The sequence below is a fragment of the Pinus tabuliformis genome, chromosome J, assembly GCF_031772625.1.
Source record: "Pinus tabuliformis cultivar Carrire ecotype Pingquan chromosome J, CPIR1, whole genome shotgun sequence".
Classification (NCBI taxonomy): Eukaryota; Viridiplantae; Streptophyta; class Pinopsida; order Pinales; family Pinaceae; genus Pinus; species Pinus tabuliformis.
The window spans coordinates 1,133,885,360-1,133,903,791 of record NC_142295.1 but is presented as its reverse complement, the minus strand read 5'-3'; the positions used below and the strand labels follow the sequence as shown (position 1 = coordinate 1,133,903,791).

General features: G+C 34.5%; 1 protein-coding gene across 2 annotated transcripts; it reads left to right on the top strand.

Moving 5' to 3' along the window:
• Positions 1-6,028: 6,028 nt before the first annotated feature.
• On the top strand, positions 6,029-14,689 carry LOC149231071 (wax ester synthase/diacylglycerol acyltransferase 11-like). 2 transcript variants are annotated; one of them, XM_089376189.1, is made up of 8 exons: positions 6,029-6,313; positions 6,586-7,167; positions 7,259-7,331; positions 8,742-8,875; positions 9,053-9,265; positions 9,541-9,678; positions 9,779-9,997; positions 14,344-14,689. In XM_089376189.1, exons 1-7 carry the CDS (start codon positions 6,092-6,094, stop codon positions 9,947-9,949), a joined length of 1,533 nt encoding a protein of 510 aa, XP_089232315.1. In that variant the 5' UTR covers positions 6,029-6,091; the 3' UTR covers positions 9,950-9,997; positions 14,344-14,689. The 2 variants fall into 2 exon arrangements, with proteins under 2 accessions (XP_089232315.1, XP_089232314.1); XM_089376188.1 differs by lacking the exon at positions 14,344-14,689 and having other exon boundaries at positions 9,779-10,139.
• The last annotated feature ends 3,743 nt before the right edge of the window (positions 14,690-18,432 follow it).

Genomic DNA, 18,432 nt, shown 5'->3' with positions numbered 1-18,432 from the left:
AAGTTGAAAATGAATGTGCCCAAAGGCGGCCAAGAAATAGAAGAGAAAGGACAACCAGTAAGCCCAGTAAGCCAGTGTTTCAAGAGCCCACTCTTTTCTCTACGTGTACACGTCATCTTTGAATTATAGGAGTCTGTTACAGAAATTCCCCAGTACACTAATGTTGTTGCTGAGACGATCATGTCGATGAACCCGCTCTACTCATGCATAATGGTGATTTTTCTCCTCCTGTCATTTGGATGATATAGTCCCTTTCTTTACTTTCTTGTGTATTTCAGAGCTTTAAACATAACAGCAATATGTTAGATTGCTATCTTCACAATTCATATATTGTTGTTTTTGGAAAAATTGTGGAATACCAATGAAATGTTTGATGTTTGAAGTGGATGCTGGATATACTTTTAATTGTTTTCAAAACAAAATGAGCGGAGGGTTGGTTTATAGGAATACTAAGTTGCAATAAAAAAAAAAATTAATACTGATGTGGCAAAACTTATAATAATTTAGTTGTCAAACTAGCAGGGAGAACAATTATCTTCCACTCCTAACTGCGAATGCAGGCTGACTCATCACCCTTATTCAAGGAAAACAGGCTGACTCATCACCCTTATTCAAGGAAAACCACTGCACCTGGAATAACCAGCAAATGCAGGTTGACTCATCACCCTTATTCAAGGAAAACCACTACACTTGGCTGCTAACGCCTTGACTCATCACTCTTATTCAAGGAAAACCACTGCACTTGGCTGCTAAGCACGAATGCAGGTTGATTCCTCACGCTTATTCAAGGAAAACCACGGCACTTGGCTGCTAACCAAGAATGCAGGCTGACTCATCACCCTTATTCAAGGACGAGCTAGTGGTCCAGAAGGCTTGTTGGAGGAAGAAGAGCTCTTAGCCAAGCAGAAGCAGTTTTAAGGCATAAGTTACAATAACTTTGTAATTTTTTTTAAATCATGATTTTATAATTATTTTACTAATTAAAAAATTTATATTAAGTAGCTGATTTTCGATTTTAAGATTTGAAATGTTTTTCAATTTGGTTGTCGATGGTCGTAATTGATTTTCTCGCTTAAATTATGTTATAAATTTATAAGCATTTATCAACCATTTATTTATATAATTAAACTATTATCTACCATATCTTATTGTATTTATAAAAAACAACATTTAACCGTTCATGAATTGACCCTTGGGTTCAGATGGAGAGCATAGTTTACAAGATGCTGGAGAAAAGAGACTGGAGCAATTGAAGGACACTGTAATATCTTATTGTATTTTTAAAAAACAACATTTAACCATTCATGAATTGACCCTTGGGTTCAGATGGAGAGCATAGTTTACAAGATGCTAGAGAAAAGAGACTAGAGCAACCCAGGGCACTGTAATCAAACAACTAGAAACTAGAAACTAGAAAAGACAAATAAATTCATTATCTACTGCTAATGCTTAGGCCTCTTGCCACAAGAAATGTCTAATTTCTGAGAAGGTCATGGTGGTCTATTGGGAGTCCCCTCTTGCATAGTCAGATGATTAGAACCATAAGGCACATTACCTCCACATGAGGATGTAGGCACATGACCTACGTGAGGATGTAGATGTAGATGGAGGTGGCGGAAGAAAAGTCAAAGTTAGTGGAACTCGAGCATTGCTATTGGATGATGGGGGTGGCATGGTTGTTCTTGCTTCTTCATCATATTTCAAAAGTTTTGTTTCCAATTCTTCTAAATGTAGAGAACTATCCTCCAAATTATCTTCCTATGGGTTGTTGTCCCAAGTGGTGTATGATGTATCATCTTGAGCCCGATCACAAAAATGACTCAACAACCTCAAGTTGTAGTGCACATAAACCAAACTTTTTGCCCGATTTTCATTGAGTATGTTTCTTCTCACATTATGGATGAAGCAATAAGTGCTCCAACATCTCTCTATAAAAGAAGTCTTTACAACCTATGAAAGGACATTTTTTGTCAATTTTTGCAAAAGTCTCTGGCCGCCATGTGTCCCACCATGTGATAACATCAAATATGTCCCTATCTTCCATTACATGCAAAGAACCAAACACTCCAATGTTAGTGAAGTATCTGCATAATTCAAGATGCAATCTAGCACACTCTTTCCTATCAGGAACCAACTTGCCTAATGTTGTTATACCCATTTTGTACCTCTGAATCTGTATAGGGTTTGGCCCTAACCCCACCCCTAGGTGTAGATTTTCCCAACCAATATGGAGAGTATTATTTTAGCGTAATGATATATGCTAAGGCATGTAGTGGAACATTAAGTTTATCCCACCGAGCACACACAAATTTGTGAATAATGTCATACAAGTTGGAATATTTTTCCTGAACAATATCTTTTATTGCCCCAACATGTTATCCATTTGCTCACACACCTCCCCAATCACTAGTGCATATATATCTACAAAATGGGTCATGTTATAAATGGGTTTGGTGAATTGCAAAACTTCCCTCACATGTGCCCAAAATAGACCATCAAGAGTGATGTTCTCCACCTCTTCCAAACCTTGCTTGTCAACTGTGGTTGGAGCCCTATCCTTTAATACCTGCTAGTGTTGACTTGATACTATGCTAGCTAATGACTCTCTTACCTTCAAAAGGATCTTGGAGGTGAGGTAATAGCTAGAAAATCTAGTCTTCACAATCTTCAACAACTCCAAACTTGAGTGACTACAGAAAATCCCATGGGTATTGCTATGATTGGTAATAAATTTTATTGTTCTCTTGCCTCTGTTGTACAAATCACCAATCCATTTGTATTAAGGGTGTTTGTTCTTAATAATATCATGCATCAAAAGGTTCATTGTGTGAACCAAACACCGAGACCAAAATATGTTGGGCTATCTATCCTCAATAATCGCTCCTGCTACCTTACAATTAGAAGCATTATCATTGATGACTTGGAGGAAATTTTATGGCCCAATTCTTTCAATTGTTTGAAGTAATGTTCCTTTAATGTTGTCTATCGTCTTGAACTTTTCTGAGTAACCATATGCTGAAAGGAAGATTGCACCACTGGTAGACACAACAAGAACGCTTATCAATGGCTTTCTTTTTACATTTTTCCAGCCATTAGATACAATGGATACCCCATGATCATTCCAAGAACTTGTCATATTACCCAAAGCATGTGATATTTTTGCTTTTTCATGATCAAGTCCCATGATTCTAGCTTTGTCATACCTAGGGATCTTGTATCCTTTGGGGGCATCATTAATGGCGGAAATGATTTCATGCCAATAAGGCAAGCAAAGAACATTGAATGGTATCCCACATGTACAAAGAAACTAGTAAATTTTCTGAATCCACATCATTACTACATCCTTCGTCAAGGAAATATGATATGGTTCTACGCCTTAAAGGGATGTTTGTTCCCGTGCCTTCATATCCACTGCCATGGGAGGATTTTGATGGAGTTCTTATTCTATGTGAATGTGGGCTAGTGGTGTCATGTTCAAAGTCACCCTTTGATCTTTTATATTTGTATTGGGCTTCCTCCTCTTCCCTTATGTATTTGGCTCTTTGACGTTGTGACATACTTCCACAAGTTTTGGTTCCTATTTGTTTATTTCCATCCCATGAGATTTACCCACAAAGATGTTTCCTGGCACATGTGTATAAACCTGTGTAAGTCTTTTTGCAATGGAGCCATGTAAATTTAGTGGTTCCACCCCCTTTCTCTCCTTCAGACCTAGAAACATATTTCCACAATGGGGTTTGGTCTGATTTGGTTTTTGTGCCCTCATCATCTCCACTCTCCTCCTCCTCCTCCTCCTCACCAAGGTACTCCTCTCCAATGTTTTCAAATCCACCACTACCCACTTCTTCATCCTCTTCATCCTCTTCCTCAACCCTCCTCCTTCTACTCTCCAACACCATAATAACAAAAAAATGAACCAACATCAAGAAAATGCCAAGTCATATAGTCATAATCTTTGAAGTTTTGATTCTTTGAACTTTGGTGGAGTTATAGTTTCTTTCATGCAATAAAATGGATGAATAGGAATGGGAAACTTGAAAGAGAGAAGAAAACATTTTCATTTAACAATGAACAGATAAAAACATAAATGTTAGACTAGAGTCTAGATCCCACCTCTTTGGCCTTCAATCCCAAGCTCCAATCTCCCTAGCAAGCTCCCAAGCAACCCTCTCAATCTTCCTCCCAATCTTCCTCCTCGACTCTTGCTCCAATTCCAAAAGCCCTATCCTTTCTCTCTCATATGCAAATGGTAAATTATGGGAGTGGAGGAGGCCTATTAATTCTTTTGTCACTCCCCAACCTCCAAAAACCCCTTCGCGCGGACACGTCTTTTTCGCCTATGTGGAGCGATTTTTTTCGGCCGGAGTCATCGCTCCCACCTAAAAAAATTATTCCAATAGCGAACAGGAGCAATTAGGTAGCGAATGTGAGTGGTCAGGGAGCGGACGCTCATCGACCGCTCCCTTGGTTGCTCTCAAAAAACCAGGGCCAATTTTTTTTAAGGGAGCATGCCCAAGGATCGTGTTTGAGGAGGCAGGCACTCCCCCGCAGCCCTGACAAGTGCATGCACACAAAGATTATGTCAATGCACATATGTTGTGCAAGTGCTTCATGGAAGCTTCGAAGCAAATGAAAAATCCCACTCTAAACCCCATTGAAGATGAGAATAGTGGATTGAAGGTTGAATTATGCATGTCCAAACTCACAATGGAGAGATAAGGATGATCCACATTGTCTTGAGATAATGTTTTTGGATGGACATAATGAGTTGTATTTATACTCTATTAGTAAAATTAGAATAAATTCAGTGAAATGAGTTTAAGTATAATGTTATTTATTATTAAAAATAATAAATTAGTGAGCATGTCTATGTGTTCTATAAATGTTATATTCAATAAATTGATTTTGGTTTTGATTTATTAAATGCTTATATAAATAAATAATATTAAGATATAATTTCAATATGTTAATTTATAAAATATGTAGACATTTTTATTAGTATTTGAACAAATTTATATTAATACTTAAAAATATTTAAATTAAAAGGAATTTAAATATTTAATATCTTTTTAGTTTTGTATATTTAATAATTTTTACTACTAGATTTTAGATTCAAATTCCAGATTCCAGAGTTTACCAATAGCTAGTTATTGTAAGCTGTATGGTTCACTTAGGGATATTTGCTGACACTATCCTCATTAAACACCATGTCACTAGAGTATGAAAATTTATCTAATTGTTGATTCTTTTAATATATATATGTATATATAAAATTAAACTATTTACTAAAATATATCTATAATAATTAAAGTCCACAAAAATTTATATCTAAAAGTAAAAAATTAATTATTTTTTTTTAAATTAAAATGAAGTGAAAAAAGTGTTGTTCCCAATTCACTTATCATTATATGCTTGCTTTAACTAATAAATATATATATAATTAATTATAATTATAAATTATAATTTTAAAAATTTATATTCACACTGTATTTAATAGTGATCAATGGAAGTTTGTTAATTATTTTAAAAACCAGTTCAAAAGTCATTTACACCAGAGTAGTTATTCTACAGAGCCATGGATGTTCAGAGACTTAAATTCGAGAAACACTGTACACATCTGAAGAGGCAAAGAGAAAGTCCTCGCATGGAGGAAGCTATGGATGCTACTAGACTTCTTTGGTAGTAGTCAGACTAGGCTGACGATGACATTTATGTTGCCATCTACTTTCTATTTATGTTGCCAGCTATTTATGTTGCGTTTAGCTCATGGATCACCCAGTGACTTGCATGATTGCAATGGGTACTCAGAATTGATACTGTCGGTTGGTTTTAAGTCGTCCTTTTATTTCCCACTTAACAATCAATGGGGATGTAAAGGTGGCATATTGTGAGCAGGTTTTAACTCAACAACTCTTTTCACTTTCCCCACTTTATAATAAATGATACTGTAATGGTACTTGGCAACCTGCCAGCAACTACAGGTGTCAGCGATACAGAGACAGCACTCAATGTATATAGAGGTGGGCACAGACACAGGAAAAATCTAATTTGACCAGCAGCTCCATCCTGTCATTCTGATAAAATTCAGATCATGGACAACAAATTGCAAATGAATGTGCCCAAAGGTCGCCAAGAAATAGAAGAGGAAGGACAACCAGTAAGCCCAGTAAGTCAGTGTTTCAAGAGCCGGCTCTTTTCTCTGTGTGTACACGTCATCTTCGAATTACAGGAGTCCGTTACAGAAATCCCCAAGTACATGAATGCTGTTGCTGAGATGATCATGTCGACGAACCCGCTGTACTCCTGCATAATGGTGATTTTTCTCCTCCTGATATAATCCCTTCCTTTACTTTCTTGCTTCTTTAAAAGCACTAGAAATATAGAAAATTTCATTAACATTTTGAATTGGAATTGTGAATTTCTATATGATAGCAATATTTTGGGAAAAATCATATTAGAAAAATTTTATCATATATTTTGAACCAATTAGTGTGGTTCATTTTCATAATTTGGAAATTTGTTTTGTAGAACATTTCAAACCAATGAATGTGTTTCATTTTCATAACTTGAAGGTTTGTTTGGCAGAAGGAGGATGATCGAGGATCATGGCGATGGAAGAAAACAAAAGTGAACACCGATGACATCACATTTATTGCAGAGTTGCCCCCTGGCCAAGAGTCATACGACTCCTGGGTTGATGACTATATTTCTAAATTGTCCCTCACTCCCCTCGATCCGTCACACCCTCTGTGGGAAATCCACTTTTTGAATTACAAAACGAGCAAGGCCAGAGCCACCATGGTTATTAAGCTCCATCATTCCCTGGGAGATGGGGTTTCTTTCATGGCGACGCTGTTTTCTATTGCCAGGAGAGTTGACAATCCTGAGCTCCCACCCACCTTTCCAACTGCGCACAAGCGTCGTGTTAAACCCAGTTGGACCGGCATTGCAGTAGCTAACTTTTTTCAGAAACTATGGTATATGATGCTGGTTGTGTGGTACTCATTGGTTGATTTGACAAGCACTGCACTGAGATTGATAGGTTGGCTTGATGATAGCCCGCTGCCTATTAGAGGACCTCCTGGAATCGAACACGTGCCCGTTGCTCTTTCTTCTGCTACGTTTCTGCTGGAGGATATCAAACAAATTAAGAATTCTGTAGGAGGAGTATGTAATCACAATATTTTCTGAGCACTAATTCATATTTTCTCCGCTGTAATTGATATGTATACTTACAGAGCTTTGACTTGAATTGCAGACAGTTAATGATGTGATAACAGGAATAACATTCTACGGCATTCAACGCTACTTGCAGATTCGCCTATCAGCGGGTATGCTAGTCAAGCCGGCCATGGCTGATTTTTAATACTGTATTCAGTCCTATTTTCTGTTGAACTTTATGGAAGCTCCTCCTTATTTTCATAGCGTATGTCTGTTAAATTTTATGGAAGGTCCTTTTCATTTTCATAGGGTATTTTCATTCCATATAGGGTATTTTCATTCCATATAGAAATTGTAGTGTACTAGTAATATTTGTTTTTAATATATTAATATTACAATTATTGTTGTACAGTGATGTGTGGTTTAACCGTAAGTCAAACGGGCGAAGCTCGGGAGACCAAAGTTCAAATCTCATTGAGTACAGTGACCTGCTGTGGTGGCGGCTAGAGGGGCGGACCCCCTGACCGTGGGTCTCCCGTGGATTAAACTTGATAGTTACCGATTCACCATGTGGTTAAAAAAAAATAAATATTACAATTATTGTTTAAATATAAATGTTACTTGAAATTATGTTTTCTATATTGCGTTCTATTTAAGCTTTTGTTATAATCCACTAAAAAATTCTCTTATGGAATTTCTACAAACACTTATCTTAATAAATTTCTCTTATGTAATTTCTACCAAACACTTTTCTTAATATTAATGTGTTGATATAACTGAAAGATTTATTTGTACCTATCATTGATAAATATATAACAAAAAAATTATTGCAACATAAATATTATTATTAATTTTGATTTTACTTAAGAATCCCAAGCTTTGAATAAAAATAAAAGTATTGAAGAGTTTCCATAGGGGGCATACCAGGTGGTTCATATTGGGGGATATATATTGAGGAAAAAATGACATAATATATTGTGGGATATATAGGGGGTAAAGGCTTTTTATATTGTCAAATATAAAAATGGAGTTTAAATTTGATAAAAAAATATAACGGGGTATTAAAAATGTTAATGAAAAAATGGATACCTACAATTTCTAGTGAAAGTAGGGGTTTTTTAAATTGGGAAGCTGTATTGGGTTCATATTGGTAAGGGGTTAAAAAAATGTGATTTTTAGAAGGATTTTCCAATATGTAGTAAATTAAGGGTATGACTGAAACCCCACGAGGGTTTCTATCATTTAAAACCAAATACATAAGACAATTTTTCTAAAATTAGATATGTTTTGAAAATTCTTAAGAAATTGGTTTCCAGCATCAAATTTATTAAATTTATTAAAAGTCAATACAACTTAACAAACTACAACAGCTGATAAGCATGTAGACCAAGAATATGCTGAACATATTCCTTGAGAATCAATTAAAAAATAAAATTGAAATAAAAACTTTCTACTAAATATTTATCAACTATTTATTTATATAATTTCACTATTATCTACCCTATTTTATTTCTATTCCATCTAAATTGTATTTATAAAGACCAACAATTAACCGTTCATGAATTGCCCCTTTGGTTCAGATGGAGAGCATAGTTTACCAGATGCTTATGAAAAGAGACTGGAGCAACCCAGAGACACTGTAATCAAACAAATGAAGAATTCAAGACTCACAGCACTATGTATGATGAATATGAGACCATTGGCTGGACTACAGGTGCTGCATTAAACTATTTTTATCTATTGAAATCATTGATCGTTACTTATATTTATCAAATTTTCAAAATATTAAATATTCCAAAATTTATTATCTAGTTAACAATAGCCCTACATTATACTTTAATCTAACTTAGAGGTGCAAATCGACACCTTGTGACTGTAATAAACTTTGTAGAATATAGAGGAGATGTTGAAACCAAAAGGTCAAGTACCATGGGGAAATCGCGTTGGTATTTTAACTTTACTGGTACCTAAGATGGTAAAGTTGGAGAATCCTCTGGAGTTTCTGAAGAGGACAAAGCGTATCATAGACAGAACTAAAATGTCTCTGGGAACATATATCAATTTCCGACTGGAAAGATGGCTAGCAATGAGGAAAGGACCACAGGTATGTTTATTGGTTTGGTTAGGAAAACTTAAATTCAACCGGTGGTAGTTTGAATTTTTATGTTTTACTTGTGCTTGGTAAATTTTTTAATTATTTTTGTTTAAAACTCAGTAATGATTTGTTGTTTGATTTGAATTCTGAAAATTTACATATTTTTAATGATAAATAGTTTTTTTAAGAAGTGTTAATCCATTTAAACAAAACAAAAAAACTATAACCTTACCCCAAAATTATGGATTTGGGAAAAAAAGCTCCTAATTGTCAGGTTGATACAGGCTCTTTCTAGATGTCTATACAATATTTTCGCCAGTACAACGATTGCTATGTCAAATATGATTGGCCCAATGGAGAAGATAGCAATGGCCGGGAATCCGGTTAACAACTTTACCTTCTTCGTATCAGGTCAACCTCAGGTGATTAAGCAGGCCTCTTCAACTCCTCCCACCGGTATTAAGAGCACTCTCTGCATGTCTCTTTCTGGGCTTCATATGATTCTGGTATTTGTTAATGCAGGTGCTTGGAGTTTTCACTGTGAGTTATATGGGATCTGTCGTGCTGCAAGTTCATGCACACAAGGATTATTTCGATGCACATATGCTGTGCAAGTGCTTCGTGGAAGCCTCAAAGGAAATGAAAAATCGCACTCTAAACCCCATTGAAGATGGGAATAATGGATCCTTCTGAAACATATTTCAAGTTGAGTTCTGCAAGTCCAGATCTCACAATGGAGAGGTAAGGATGATACACATTGTATTCACATTATACTTTTGGCTGGTTATAAATGACAGTTATTAGTTTCCAGATGCTGTAAGTATTGATCTTATGGACTGCTTACATTATGTCAGTTCAAGTTTTATGAGTTGTATGTATAGTGTGTTTAAACTAAATTAAGTTCAGTCAGGTGAGTTTAATTATAATGTTATTTAATGAAAGTAGTAAATTGTTGAGCTTGTTTTTGTGTTTTATATATTTTATATTTAACAAGGCAGTATAGCTAGCTTTGTCATTTAGTTTACTTATTGAATAAGGTATAAGGTAATTTGTACATTTGAATAAGGGCTACATTGTAGCTATTTTAGTTTAGTTTAAATATAGTTTAATTAGAGTAGAACTCAATAAAAACATATATTAATGGATTAACAATGTGCTTCTCAGTAGCCATATAGTACTGCTAATGACCTGTGGCTTAAAGTATGCTGGCGTTAGAATCAAAATACTAAAATCATATTTCCAAACCAAAAAATGTTTCTACCTTATTATTGAGAAAATGGTGAAAAAATATTATTATCCTACATTGAAAATATGCCAATTAGAACTAATATATATATTACCTCTCATGAAATTGTATTTTTATATAAGATTACATTTGCACAAATATATTTGAATATCACAAATATATCTGAAAATTTACAAATAAATAATTAGAAAAATAATAATTAAAAAATCATTTTCTTATTTTTAAAAACGTGGAAAATAAAAAAACAATAATAATAAATTTAATAAAAGAATAGTCGAACCAAAAATCCTATCCAGTGCTACCAACAGACTTGAAAACTCAATTTAGAAATCCATATCTTTGTTATAAACTCTTAGTAGGGCGACATGGATTGGCCCAAAACCAAAAAGGATATCAAGCCATCTACTTAGACCCATGTTGCAAATCTAATGCAGCTAAATTTAAAAATAAAGGCGTTAAATTTTAAAGGCATTTCAAAGAAAGGAATTAATATTGCGTTAAAAACAAATGGAAGAATAGTCGAACCAAAAAGCCTATCCAGTGATACCAACAGACTTGAAAACTCAATTTAGAAATCCATATCTTTGTTATAAACTTTAAGCAGGGCGACATGGATTGGCCCAAAACCAAAAAGGATATCAAGCCATCTACTTAGACCCATGTTCCAAATCTAATGCAGTTAAATTTTAAAGGCATTTCAAAGAAAGGAAAAACATCATACTAGTAACAGCCACGTCAATGCTAATATGCATATCCCATCTTGAAACTTGGAAGGACTGATTCAATTGAGACAGTTTATACGAGTTCTCTTCTATTTAACTATGCATTTCTAGGACTGACCTTAAACGATTGATGTCAAAGTAAAACAATATTTTTGTGCATATATTGATGTTAAAGAATATATTTTTTTTGGTGTATTGATGATAAAGAATATATTGTTCTTATTGATGTTAAAGAATATATGGTTCTTCTTTAGTGGCTTGTGGGAGATTTATACTAGTTTTTAAACACATTAAATTTTTTACATTGAAAAACAATATAATGGATTTATCAAGTCTCACATAAATGGAATGACAGGGGAAACACAATGTAAGTTTAGTATAACAGCCAACATGTGCCATTCATCAATTGATGTCTTCCATTTCAAACATCATAAAGTACATGAAGGTAAAAGCTACGATTTACTGGTTGATGAGTGTCTGGGTCCCTCCACAAGCCAATGTGAATACCTATGAGGAAGGCAACAACGGAAATATTGACATCTTGGGGCATGGGTGAATTCCCACATAAACAAACTGACATCAATCAATGAAAAGCGATGAGCATGATGCATTCCCCAATTTGAGGTTTACTTTGATACTAGTTACTCAAAAATTTTCGTAGCATTTGTACAGTAAACATTGGTTGGCAAAAAGGCTAGTCTAGATTGATAATTTTTACTTGTTAGAATGTTGATTGACATTTAACAAGTGACTAAAGTAAGTTAAAGGGATTGTTGGGTACAATGATGTCAATACAGAGTGGTAGCACTGAAGTAGCTATTGGAAAAATAGAATGCATAAAGCAAGAATGTGAAACTAATCTAAAACGTGTGGAGACAACATCTAAATTCCATAACTTCAGGTCACTTTGAGAAAAAGATGCCAAAATATGGAAAATGGAAATAGGTAGTGAGCAAAGTGAGCAATGTGTCAGAGGCAACAAAAGTAGGACCTTTTACTGTGCAGGTTTAGAGAATGAAGGAAGGCATTCCTTGCATAGACATCTTGTCTTTTTAGCTAAATTTTGAGGTAGGTCACATCAATATAATTTGTCTATCCTAAACATTTCCAAGAGTCCCATATTTCAAAAAGGAATTAAACATAAGATGTTCTTTATGCCAACAATATTATTCCAATAGATAAAAGCCTCTCTTTCTTTCTTTTTTCTTTTTTAATTATTTACTAAGTATAGCAGAAGCTTGCTTGCATTACAGGTGCTTCAAAGAAAGCTTGATAACATATGCAAGTTCAATGAGAATGCTTTGACTCAAATCAATAGATTTATTTGAGTTCTCTTATTCTCCTTAATGGCGTGAAGGTTGTGTAGAGATGTGATAAATGAGAATTTATGGTTGACACTTCTACTTGTAAGAATGTAGGAGACCATGTTTATTGATAGAAATCCAAATTAAAAAATAACAAAAAACAAAAAATTCTAGACAACTCCCGTATAAAAATACCCACTTGAGAGTTACAATTTTCAAAAATGTAATTAAAAAGGTAAAAATATTGTTATAGTAATATCACTATCCTCAAATAGTAAATCCTTCTCATTGACATAGCAACAAAGAAAGCATTTATATTCTTGATCAAGTTTCAAACAGAAAATTTGAAATTGTTCATTATCATATTTATTTTCCTTTCAGCATTGACACTTAAGATCTGTGATATTCTGGAGTATTGTTTATGAAATTTGGCTAGCCCCGCAAGAGGAAAAATAATACAAAATGCTTATTATGATTGCATAAATAGAAAACTGAAGAATTTTGTTATATGAATAAAAACTAAAGGTCAAAGAATGAGGATGATACCTAAGGAGACAAGACAAAGTTGTATTTGAAGCTCTGATTGGCTTTATTTTGTTTGTTTTTGCTGTTAGCATCCAAAATCTCATTGTCTCCATTAAGAGTCAAAAGACTATGAATTTGGAGATTGAGTAACTTAGCAATTGTTGTTGTTGTTGTTTTTTTTTTTTGGTCTACTGATATTCTTGGTAAGACATTTGAACTAATGCAGGCAATAACTACTTTAGAACTAGTGTGTTTGTAAGGCAACATTGCAATGTGTTGTTATCAATAGTTCTTATAATGCAGTTGATAAATTTTAGAAAGAGAAAACATGTTTTATGTTTTCTGTTTGCGTTTAACTCAAAATATTGACATATCTTCTATCATTGTAGATGATGACATTGGGCAACTGCAAACTGCACAGACATGTTCTAACAATGTAGAGTATACATTTGCAACCATAAGTGTTCCTTGCACCTGTTAGAAAAGAAAACTAGTCAATAATAAATAACTCTGTAATAAAAAATAAGTAGATTATTGGATATGTACTTACTTGGATATGTCTGTCAATTATTTTTTCGAGATCTTCTTTTTTTTTCTTTTTTTTTATCAGCATTCAAATGTGTGATGAGTGTGGCTTGTGTTGTATGGAATGTTTTTTCCATGAAGTATTTTCTTTTTGTTATGTTTTTAAAGAGCATAATCAACATATCTCCATTTTGCAATTTCTACTCCATTTCATTGTAGATAGGCACAAAGTATTCAAATAGTTGTAACTATGACATAAAGGACCAAAAATGTAATTTTTGTCATTGCATATTGACAATATATTGAAATTCATAAGGTTTATGGGTGAATGGTGCAAGGGTGAACATATTATTAATGCCTTATCATCTTCAGAACTTTTGTCTCTAATTTCCAATGTGTATTGCATGCCAACCTTTTGAGTTGCTATTATAAGTGCTACAACTGTTTTTATTGGGAATGTTTCTATGATTTCTCTCAAATATTTTATTGTTGCATTCGGAGCAAATTTGTATTATGTACAAATTGGGTTGATGTTTTCTACAATGCTTGTGTTGTCTAACAATAGAATACAGTCACGGTTGCCACAATCGTAATTTAATTTTGGTAGAATCTAGAAATTTGTCACTGCAATTCCTTTTCCTCGCAAAATCTTTTGATGGTGTTTTTTTATGAGGTCATTTGGAACAACCAATGTGATTTTCATCAATCCTTGTTGATCAGTCAGATATGCACGCACTATTTGACGAGTTTTTTTGCTTTGTCCAGAAATGTGATGTAGACAACCATGTCATCGCCATGGAACAATTTTCGAGTTTTGTGGATGTTCAATTCTTCAATTGATATTAGAATGGTTGATAATGCATTTGGGTTGTGCACAGATCAAGAAAATTAGAGTCAATTATAAGGAAACAATGTTGATGTGTATATTAAAGATGTGACATGTGCAAATAAGTGACGGACATGGATTGACTTGCCTTGTTGCTTCTTTTGTTAGTTATTTTTCTTGTTCTGATATTGTCACTTAATTTGCTGCTCAAGGCTGCAAGTTATTTGTTGCATTGCAAATGATAATGAGCATAAAATGTAATTATTGACAGTGGAAACATGGAAACCAATGTCATATTTGTCTCGTGAATGGGTATGGTCAGTTGGGAATAGAGTGGTTTTTTATTTTTATGATGTTATTAACAACATATGTATATATATGAAAGGAAGGAACCAAACATAAGTAGAAACAATATTTGTAAATACTTTCCTTCTGTGTGTTTGGCCGTTGCAGCATTGATCCATTTTGGCTCTACAGTAGAAAGGGAATTGCATTAGGAGCTTCTTTGGATATGGATGCAATGGATGCTTGCAAAATAACACTAATAAATAGTTAAGTTTCAATGGCAAGAAAAAGGGAAAAGAAAATGATATTATTTGCAAATATGGAAAGAGTTCGAGATGTTTTATGATTCATTTGGATATATATGGTCCATTATGAGACATATTGTGTCATGATCTAACCAATATGTATTTAGCTTGCAAATCTTGTAGTTGTTTGTTATGTTAGACCATACATGATCAATGAGCGATGTGTGCACATAGGTATTTTGTATGTAGAAGGAAATGAAGGTTGTGGCTATGCATATAGTCTTTTAGCGTCTTTGTTCTATTGTTACTTTGACACATGTTAACATTGAAATCTCTTATGATGAGTATTGATTTACCAATAGATATGTTTCAAAATGTTTTTTCAAGAATATCTAGTATACTGGACATTGTGGAATAGGGTGTTGCATAAGCATTAACAATTGTAATATGCATTCCATGTAAAACGATATTTTCCTTCAGTGCTTCTACATTGTGTTCTTGAAACTACATATGTTCAACAATTCTTATGTTTTATTTGAAACATGAGTAATCCATATTTGTTATGACTTGATATGAAATTGAAGGTTTTGAACTTTTGTTGCAACATGTCTTGTTTCAAATGTGTCTCCAATAAACACATAATGTCAGCGTCCATTAGATCATAGTCATTGAGGACATCGTCGATATAGGCTTCTAGGTTGCAAGTGTTTAGAGAGAACTGATGTGCATGAATGTCTATAAAAAGATTGATAATTATAATCTAGTTCCAATTTTTCTACATGTCGTAGACGGTCCATTTCAACTGTTGTTTTCTGCTTAACTTTGAAGTTTTCTTTCTTTATAGGTTTTAACAAGAACAAGGCCCTTACATGTTCATAATACGAGACAAAGTTGCATAAACTAATCTATGAGTTTGTATTCCAATAGGATCAATTACAAGGTTGACTAGTGTGAGGCCTTATGATCTATATGGATTGTGCGTGCACATGCCAATTGAACAGGAAATTGTTTTTGTATTTTGATATAGCCCATTTTTGTTGGTGTTGTTATTGGTTTTGCTATTCGTAATATGGGGATTCAGTCTTGGAAAATTATTTCACTATATAAGTGAGCCAACTTTCTTACTTGGCAATGCCCTATGTTTGCATCGAAGAACTTGATCCATATGTGATGCAGGAGCATCAACCCATCTTATGAAAAATCAACAAGAACCACTTCTAGAAGGCAAAAATGAGAATAATCACATCAGAAGGTAGGGATTTTTTGTTTTGTTTTGTTTATATCATTGTTCAAATGTTTGATGAATGTGGCTTGTGTTGTATGGATTTTTTTTCCTTGAGGTATTTTATTTTTGTTATGTTCTTGAAGAGCATAATCGACATATCTCCATTTTGCAATTCCTGCTCCATTTCATTATAGATAGGCACAAAGTATTCAAATAGTTGTAACTATGACATAAATGACCAAAAATGTAATTTTTGTCATTGCATATACACAATAAATTGAAATTCTTAAGGTTGATGGGTGAATGGTGCAAGGGTGAACATGTTACTAATGGCTTATGATCTTCAGAACTTTTGTCTCTAATTTCCAATGTATATTGCATGCCAACCTTTTGAGTTGCTATTATAAGTGCTACAACTGTTTTTATTGGGAATGTTTCTATGATTTCTCTCAAATATTTTATTTTTGCATTGGGAACAAATTTGTATTATGTACAAACTAGGTTGATGTTTTCTACAATGCTTGTGTTGTCTAGCAATAGAATACAGTTGTGGTTGCCACAATCATAATTTATTTTTTGTAGAATCTGGAAATTTGTCACTGCAATTCCTTTTCCTGGCAAAATCATTTGATGGTGTTTTCTGATGAAGTCATTTGGAACAACCAATGTGATTTTCATTAATCCATGTTGATCAGTCAGATATGCATCAGTGTTTGACGAGTTTTTTGCGCTTTGTCCAGAAATTTGATGTAGAAAACCATGTCATCACCATGGAACAATTTTCAAGTTTTGTGGATGTTCAATTCTTCAATTGATATTGAAATGGTTGATGATGTATTTGGGTTGTGCACAGATCAAGAAAATTAGAGTCAATTATAAGGAAATAATGTTGATGTTGTTGGAAATACTGAGAGGGGGGTGAATAAGTATTTCTTTTTCCAACTATTGTTTTACCAGTTAAAACATTTATATTCAGAACACAAGATGAACAACAATAATAAATGATTTTATTAATATAATCTTTGTAGTAAAATAGATACAATATATAGGTGGTTGCAATCGGTTGCCAACCACCAACTTGGACTTTTGTGAGGCTCCAACCTCCAGAGCTCCAACTCTATTTTTCCAAGACACCAGTCTTGGACTTAGGAGCACCAACTCCCAAGAACTTCAACCCTTCCAGTTCCTGAGACACCAGTTCCAAGAGACTCCTATCCTTCCTACTTCTGAGGTATCAACCCCAAGGACTCCAATCCTTCTTACTTCTGAGGCACCAACCCCAAAGGCTCCAATCCTGTTTACTTCTGAGGCACCAACCCCAAGGACTCCAATCCTTCTTACTTCTGAGGCACCAACCCCAAGGACTCTAATCCTTCTTGCTTCTGAGGCACCAACCCTAAGGGTTCTGACCCAATATTGTCAAGGCACATTTCATAGTGATGTTCTGCTCTCATAACTCGTCTTTATTGAGTTCTATCTGTTTACAACTTCACTGTATTCTCCATGCTACAACATCAATGACAACCAATGGCAACCAGTCTTCTTATGAAGGAGTCCTTACAACTCTTCATGCTATCCACACAAAGTCTGCTCTAATAATGTCTCCACACAGTTTTAGTGAGTCTACTATTAGCTGCACTAAACTCTACACAAGAACCACTTCTCTGTTTCAAGCCTCTGTTCTACCAGTCACTGTAAATGTTGAAGGTGTGGCTGCTTCTCATTGTTCTCTGTTATTCCAATCTTACTTCCCAGAAATACATTCACATATGCTTTAATACTAGTGCTGGCAACTGCTCCTTTCAAATGATGTCAGATAAAACTTTACTTATTACATAACAGAATTGTTCTTCAGAGTGCATTTTGTACATGATTAATTCATCGCTGGTCCTTTGTCATCCTTCTGTCCTGCTGGACCTTCAGCTTCCTTCTGTTCAAATGGACCTGCAGTTGCCCCTGTTTCTTCCAGTTTTTCAACAATAGTAAACTTTCCTTGTTCTCTGTTTTTATGTGCCTAATGCCCCTGACCTTTGGCTTCCTTCCGTTGGCTTTTCGGCTTCCTCAACGCTCACTTGATCCTTCGGGCTTTCTCAACGCTCACTCTTTAGCCGCTGTAGTTTCCACTGCGCTCACTTAGCGTCTTCGGTTTCCCAGCTTTCTACTTCCTCTGTCTCTTCGGCTTCCCGATACTCCACGAACACGTTCAAGAGGAAGAGCAGCCGAAATACAAAGAGAATGTTGCATATTAAAAAAAAACTATACCAGAGAAGGCC